This window comes from Entamoeba dispar, genomic scaffold, assembly GCF_000209125.1.
Source record: "Entamoeba dispar SAW760 scf_1105229462937 genomic scaffold, whole genome shotgun sequence".
Taxonomy (NCBI): domain Eukaryota; phylum Evosea; order Mastigamoebida; family Endamoebidae; genus Entamoeba; species Entamoeba dispar.
The window spans coordinates 1-7,402 of NW_001855442.1; the positions used below are offsets into that span (position 1 = coordinate 1).

The following is a 7,402-nucleotide window of genomic DNA, read 5'->3' on the forward strand; positions in this document are numbered from 1 at the left end:
TCTTTTTATAATAAATTTATTATAAATTATTCTTTTTGTTTGTTAAAACTTCAATAAATTATTTTAGTTTTATATAACTAAAATAAAAGATAAATTCACACAAAAGGGAATTTAACTATTTTATTACTAATAGAAAATATTTAATGATGTCTCGTTCTTTAGATCTAATTAGAGGTAATAATAATTCTTATTACTGAGTACAATATTTTTTAATTTACTTTACTAATATCGTATTCTCTTTAAATTCGTTAACCTTTTATTATTTTTCATTTTCCTATTTTAGTTGATCGTTGTTGCTTAAAATCAGATGATATTCACCAATTAAATTACAACATTACTCATCAACTTTTAATTTTCTTATTTAGTCTATTTAATTTTTTTGAGTTAGAATCTTGTTATGCTATTTTATGTATGTGTTAATACTCAAAAAAGAATATCCTTTCAAAAATAGTATATATTCCTAGAATTGTTGGACAACTTGAACTCTCATATACTAAATAACGAAATTACTTTTCTTTATTTAATTAAGTAATTCAGTCGATTTCATTTATTTAAGACACCGTTCCATTAAATCACCAGAACATTTTTATGTATTTTTATCATTTTAAAAGTATTCAATAACAATCCAATGACAGTGTTCTATCTTTATGATACTAATAAAAAAGTAATTGTATAAAAGCAATAAAAGGTATTCAAAAGAAGTAAAAATTTAAATAAATAAGATCTAAAAGGGAATATAATAAGGGTCTATCAAAAAACAAAAAAGTTAAAAATAAGAATTCATTTTGATAAATAAAAAAAGAATAAAAGAGGATTAAGTAAAAAAATCTTTTATAGTTTAATGATTTTTAATTTTGAATTAAAAAGTAGATTTAATGTTGAAATGTTGGCAAATTTCTTTTTGAGTTTGAGGGACATTCCATTGATTCTTTTCCAAAGTAAATAAAGAGTATTCTTCGTCGAGTCCAGGGAAATGAGAACTAATATATCTTACATAAGACGAGTAAGTTTTAACAGTAGTAAATACTGAAGTATTTGAAAAGAGATGTAAATGGTCATTTAAAATTATTGGGTTTGGAGAAAGAATTAAAACAAAAGTTCTACAAAATTGGTAAATATCATTGCCAATTTTAACGTCACCCATTACATTAATGTTCTAATGAAATTAATAATAATCGATTTCTTGAGAACTAATAAAAAACAAACGACCAAAGAATTAACTGATATAATATCATAACAGAAACAAGTCACTCTATGAGTAGTCCCACCAAGGTTTAATATTTTTTCAGCAATTTTTCTTTGTCCAATATAAACACTTTTTAAAAGGTCATTAGAATTTGTAATTGACTTTAAATTTCTTGAAGTAATTGAAGGAAATTTAATTCCTTTTTCAAGAATAATATCGAAAATAGATTGTTGAGAATAAACAGCAACTAATTGTTGAACATCAGTATCATGGTAATGAAAATATGTTTTCATAAATTGAAATATTTGTTTAAAATGTTCTGGATTAGAAGGATAAATTGAATCAAATTTAGATGGTAAAGGAATAGAATTAATAGAAGGAAGGTAAAGACGTTGTTTAACTTGTTGACCATTTAATAATTCTAATGAAGAGAAATAAATAGTTAATTGACTATAAGTTGATACTATAAATATAAAAGACTTTATATTATTTAATAAAATTAAATAAAACAAACGGAATGATAGTAGGTTTAAGTAATGGATTATTTGATAAATTTAATTCTCTAATAGGCAAATTTTCCAGAGCTTGAATTTGATATAAAGCTGTGAGGTTATTATTACTGAGATCAATTTTTGAAAGTAATGGAAATCCATAAGAAATTTCACTAAAAATTTTTGTATTTTCTCCTATTTGATTTGATGCAATTGAAAGTTCAATTAAATCTGGAATTTCTTCTTTAAAGTAATGAATACATTGTGTAAAAATTTGGTTAATTGTTTGTTGTGGAGAATAACCCAGTTGTTTAAATTTTTCCATTAAATTTGAAAGATCTAATCGACGTTGTTGAACATCACAAAATGAATATTTAATAACTTCAAAACAATGTAATAATTGTGCTTCTGTAGAAGGTTCTCTTTCAAATGTAACAATCATTTGATTTCCGTTATAAATAAAATTATTAAAATTCATCATTGTTCTTCCTTGTTGAGTATTATTAACAATTACTTTAAATGAATTTGGACCTTGTTGAGTTAATTTAATAATTCCTACGTCTGGACTATATTTATTAATAACCTCTTTTAATTCTTTTTGAGTACCATTAAAATATTGAACAATAATAGGGAATCCAATACTCATTCTATCTTTTCTTTTTAATCAGTTTTCTTTTATTTTTCTTTTTATTTTTTCTTTTTTATTTAAACTTAAATTCTAATTTTTAGTTTTTATGGTTTGAAAGTTTCATTCTTTTTATTTGATTTAGTACTTATTTGTAGACTAAACAAGAATTAATTTTTGTTTTACCATGTGGTGTGTTTTTATAATTTAATTATCATTAAATTTACATGTTTTTTAGCAAGACATTTCATTTGATTATTATGGAATTAAAATTGCATGTAGTGTTTTAGATAATATGATTTTAATATATGACACTACTTCTTCTGACTCTGTTCGTTCTCTTTTAACTTTAAAATGGTTAGTTTTTAAAAGAGGAATTTAAAATTCATCACCAACTTTCTTTTTTTAGTTTCTTCATAACCTTGTGAATACTGATTGTTTTAGTCACACTGGTCCTGTTTGGCAAGTTAGGTGGAGTCATCCTCGATATGGTCCTGTAGTGGCTTCATATAGTTATTATAAAACAGTTTTAGTCTGGAGAGAAAGTACTCTAGGCTTGTACAATCTAGTTTATACGCATCAATTCCATACAAAGTCAGTTAACTCTATTTGTTTCTTCCCTGAAAGTGAAGGACTTAAATTAGCTTGAGGACAATCAGATGGACAAATTAGTATTATTGAATATGTTGAATCAACAAAAACTTGGAAAACGAGTTCATTTATTGCAAATTCTGGTGGTGTAAATAGAGTCAGTGTTATTAGTAGGAAGGAAATATTAATATTGTTAGCGGTTGTGATAATAGATTAAGTTTCATCAATGTATTGATGGAGAATAAACATTTTTTAAATCAAAATTTTTCAAAAGAAATGTATTAATGAAATTAAAACCCATAAAGATTGGATTAGAGACCTTTCTTTTACTATTTATAATGGTGAGTATTGATTGCCTCATCTGCACAAGACTTCTTTATTAATATTTATAGAATTCATAACTCTAACACTAAATTACTTCAACAAATTCCTAAATTTAAACAAATTCCTTTGACTATTACTTTCAACAGAACAGGTAATGAATTAGCTATTACTTTAGATAACAATGAAGTAGAAATCTGGAAAAACGTTGAAAATAAGTGGAGAAAACAAGATTAAATAATACTTTTCATTATTAAATTTTTATGTTAAAATTATTTATATTTCACTCTTAAACATTAAAGTCATTTTGAAATATCATTCAATTCATTCTAACAATAAAAATAAAAGTTCTTTTTATGAGAGTGTTAAAAGGTTATTGAAATTGAGGAACAACTGACTCATTTATTCTCTTGATGTCAAATACAATTAACATTATAATATGTCATTATTTTTTTACTTTTACAAATTTAAACTCTTGATTCAACTGAAGCATTTATATCTTATCACTTTATATACAAATGAATTATTTAATATATTATATTTGTTGAATGAATAAAAAAACAACATAACAGTATATAAAAATAAAGACTATATATTTATTATGTTTTGTTTTCAATTTTAAAAAACAACCACAAAAAATATTTCATTTTAATACTATAATCTTTTTGTTAAAGCATTATTATTTTTTTCAAAACAGTTTCAAATTCAAATAAATATTGATAATAATATGATTTTGTTTTAGTACTTTTTTATAAACAATATTATTTATATAATGAAATTTTAACAAACAATCACTTGATTGATTCCATAAACAAAATCCATCTGTGAGCCCTTAACACATATCCTTTTATTCTTCCTTTTTATTTTAATGAAAATACAAATGGATTAGTCATTTATAAAATAATTTTCTCATTGACCTATCCTCCAGTTTTATTTCCATCTTCTTCATGATAGTTATTAGATGTTCTTTATTCATTATCTCTTTTATCAAATATTGATATGTTAAACTTCCAATAATCAATATCTGAATCAAAGAGTACTTTTCCTATTTTTTGTTATTTAATTTCTTCAGAAATAATTAATATCATTTTTAAATACTTTAATATTTTATTTTTTTTTCAATTTAAATATTTGAAATAATATATTTAAATACTAAAATATAAAATTTTTATGTTAAATTATTATTTTCTATTTACTTAATATAACTGAAAGATTATTTAAATTATTTTAGTCTATCAGCTTATTCTAATTAGATGAACTATATCTAAAAAAAAATCTTCTATTTAGTTATTTTGATTATACAGTCTACTTTATATTTTTGTTCAATGGTGTATGATAAACGCGATAACTCATTGATTAGTGAAATCATTGTTTAACTACTTAGTTTATTTTAAATTATTTAGATTTTGAAATGAATAGTCATAAATATACATACAGTGAAAAGAAGAATGAAAACGAATAAAAAAAATGATAAAATCAATAGAAACAAGATTTTAAGTTTTAAAATTTAAATAGATTCTTATTATAATCTACGTTGAAACAAACCGAAATTATTGATTAATTTTCATTAACTCTCCTCTTATCAAAATATAGAAAAATACTATTATCAATTGTAATAATGAATATCAACCATCTTTAAATAAATAAGAATTAGACAAAAAAGTAAAAAAGAGTTATACTTATCTCTTTTGTTATCAATGAGTAAATTCATATAGGAATAATTCAATAGTTATTCCAGATAGAGTTGAATAGAAGATATTATAAATACCTAAAAGAAGAAAAAATATTTTAATCAAATTATTTTTATTTCTAAAATTTCTAAAGAAAAACAAAAAAAAATATGAAATTTTATTTCTGCTCAATAGGAATTTGAACAACTTCTTCTTTCTTTTCTTCTTTTACTTCTTCTTTCTTTTCTTCTTTTACCTCTTCTTTCTTTTCTTCTTTAGGAGTAGTTTCAATATTAATATGGACTTCTTCTTTCTTTTCTTCTTTTGGTTGTTTATCTTCAGTGGCATTAGTAATAGGCTTAGCAGTATTACGTAAGTTCTTTCTTAGTGTAGCAGTGACGGCATAACTGCTAAGACACTTTCCTTTCATTAACAAACTAACAATTGCTTCAGTGAATTCTTTCCAATACACTCTCTTCTCACTTGCGGTTAATGCCATAACACGTTGTTTGTCATTATTTCTACCAATTTGGACAATAATTTTAAACGTTTCATTTCCTTTTTCACAGAACTCTAATTTACCATTACCAGTTTTAGCTTCAAGAAGATATTTGTCTTTAGCCAATTTTCCAATTTTACTTAGCATCTTCTTAAGGTCAACATTCTCTCTTAACATTACACTTATTGAACTTCCATCTTCGTCAATAATAATATCTCTTTCATAGATAACTTCTTTCATTGGAACCATACAGTTTTCAATTGGTTTTTGTTCTTTAATTGGTTGTTCAAATAGTAATGAATAATTCTCCATCTCTAATGCAAAAGCGTTGATCGTTGGTTTAACAATATCTTCATCTTCTGAATCAATGTATGAAATTACCGCAATTCTTCTATTATCTCCATTATATCCAAATGTTAATGTGCATTGACATCTTTCATCTCCACTCAACAAAGCAGTAACTGACTTATCTTCATCAATAACAACAAAATTGTCTGAATCAAATGTAGATGCAAACAACTCTTTAACTGTTTGAAGTTGATCACCAGAATTCAATTCGGCAACCCATGTGTGATCATCAACAAATGCAGTTCTTAATTCAACTGGAGTACTTTTACGGAAAAACCAACTAAACATTGACTTTCTTAGTTTTATTTTTTCAAGTTTTTAGATTTTTTTTCAATTCAACTTCTTTGAAGAACATTTTTATTTCTTTTTAATCAACACAAGTTATCAAAATAGCAAAAAAAAAACTTTTTAACTTCTCGTATGAGCGTGTCATCCTTGCGCAGGGGCCATGCTAATCTTCTCTGTATTGTTCCAATTTTATGGGATTTCCACCGAAGTGGATCCCAATATTCTTTTTCTTTTTATTAATTTATCTAATCTTTCTTATTATTATTAGAAATTATGGGTAATTATTTTTTATTTATTATTAATTTTGTTTATAGTTTTTTATAGCTTTTTTTTTTGACAAAAATCCTAAAAATAATGTTATTTCAATTTTTCAATTGTTTAATTAATTTTGATAAATTCATTTATATTGATGATTAATTCTTATCAATTTTTATAATAAAATGAAACTCACTTTATTCTTGATAGAATAGATAATACTCTTTCATTTAATAGTTGTACTAAATTATTTTTGTCTTTCATGACAAATACATTTTTCATAAAAACATTCTTATTTATAAGTAGTATTAATGTAAATACAAAACAAATACTCATTGCGACAATAACAATGAAAAGATACCATCACATTTTCTTTTGATGTGTTAAAATTGTATTTTTAATATAAAACGGAACTTAAAAAAAGTTTAAAGATAAAATGAATTTCTTTAGAACTATCAAACATGTACAATTACAACAATCATCACAAATAAATGAATATAATATTTGTTTATATGACATGAGAACACCAAACAAATTCATTGAGGATAAACCAAAGAAGAAAATCAACATTTACATTCATGGTAAACCTTCTTCATTTCCTTTTGATAATATTTATTCTACTAATGAAATCTCAGTGTCCTCACCATTTAAAATTATTCACTCAGAACATTATGAAACACCTTCGTTTTATGGAAGAAGAGTTGGAACATGTTTTGTTAAAATAGTGTTACAACTATCTTTGCCTTTAACAATCATCATTATTTCATTAAACAATGTATTTGGAAAACAACTAGTAACTGACATCGATGATGTTGTCCTCTCTCCAGAGTTACTTCTTCAATATTATCTTCATACCATTCTACCAATAAAAAAGTTAGATTCTTCTACTATTATTTGTGGTGATTTTCTTGATGATTTAATTTATAAACCATTATCAATTCATGCTAATTCTCTCTATACTGAAGTAGATTTAATTCAATGTAAAGATGAAGAGCTAGAAAAGGAAATAAATAAGATTGGTGATAATAATGATATTGGATTGCTTGTGTCATTATCTCAAATCAAATCAAGAGTAGGTAGTCTTGCTCGTAGTGAGTTAGTTGCTTTAGCATTATCAAAAGAGTTATT

The 7,402-nt window shown here is 23.9% G+C and overlaps 4 protein-coding genes across 4 annotated transcripts in view, besides 13 other annotated features; 2 read left to right on the forward strand and 2 right to left on the reverse strand.

Annotated features, from left to right (window-relative positions):
- Positions 1 to 2: 2 nt before the first annotated feature.
- Positions 3 to 96: a sequence feature (AT_rich).
- Positions 97 to 859: 763 nt separating this feature from the next.
- EDI_084100 (uncharacterized protein) lies at positions 860 to 2,323 on the reverse strand (the record flags this gene model as incomplete). Its single annotated transcript, XM_001740429.1, has 3 exons — positions 860 to 1,156; positions 1,207 to 1,636; positions 1,701 to 2,323. The coding sequence occupies 3 exons, from the start codon at positions 2,321 to 2,323 to the stop codon at positions 860 to 862; spliced, it is 1,350 nt and encodes a 449-aa protein (XP_001740481.1).
- Positions 1,651 to 1,695: a sequence feature (AT_rich).
- Positions 2,130 to 2,152: a sequence feature (AT_rich).
- Positions 2,320 to 2,445: a microsatellite.
- Positions 2,323 to 2,413: a microsatellite.
- Positions 2,446 to 2,489: 44 nt separating the features above from the next.
- EDI_084110 (protein transport protein SEC13, putative) lies at positions 2,490 to 3,110 on the forward strand (the record flags this gene model as incomplete). The annotated part of the gene is made up of 4 exons (XM_001740430.1): positions 2,490 to 2,498; positions 2,541 to 2,663; positions 2,712 to 2,896; positions 2,975 to 3,110. The coding sequence occupies 4 exons, from the start codon at positions 2,490 to 2,492 to the stop codon at positions 3,108 to 3,110; spliced, it is 453 nt and encodes a 150-aa protein (XP_001740482.1).
- Positions 2,500 to 2,528: a sequence feature (AT_rich).
- A 336-nt stretch (positions 3,111 to 3,446) lies between the features above and the next one.
- Positions 3,447 to 3,498: a sequence feature (AT_rich).
- Positions 3,499 to 3,735: 237 nt separating this feature from the next.
- Positions 3,736 to 3,757: a sequence feature (AT_rich).
- A 179-nt stretch (positions 3,758 to 3,936) lies between these two features.
- Positions 3,937 to 4,267: a repeat region.
- A 19-nt stretch (positions 4,268 to 4,286) lies between these two features.
- Positions 4,287 to 4,444: a sequence feature (AT_rich).
- A 548-nt stretch (positions 4,445 to 4,992) lies between these two features.
- Positions 4,993 to 5,068: a sequence feature (AT_rich).
- On the reverse strand, positions 5,063 to 6,019 carry EDI_084120 (uncharacterized protein; the record flags this gene model as incomplete). The annotated part of the gene is made up of 1 exon (XM_001740431.1): positions 5,063 to 6,019. The coding sequence occupies one exon, from the start codon at positions 6,017 to 6,019 to the stop codon at positions 5,063 to 5,065; it is 957 nt and encodes a 318-aa protein (XP_001740483.1).
- Positions 5,092 to 5,160: a microsatellite.
- A 230-nt stretch (positions 6,020 to 6,249) lies between the features above and the next one.
- Positions 6,250 to 6,461: a sequence feature (AT_rich).
- Positions 6,462 to 6,710: 249 nt separating this feature from the next.
- The window catches only part of EDI_084130 (uncharacterized protein), a gene marked incomplete at both ends in the record, with an annotated part of 1,342 nt that continues 650 nt past the window's right edge, over positions 6,711 to 7,402 (forward strand). Inside the window, one exon of the mRNA XM_001740432.1 lies at positions 6,711 to 7,396. Coding sequence (XP_001740484.1) covers positions 6,711 to 7,396 — 686 coding nt within the window. The remainder of the gene's footprint in view (positions 7,397 to 7,402) is intronic.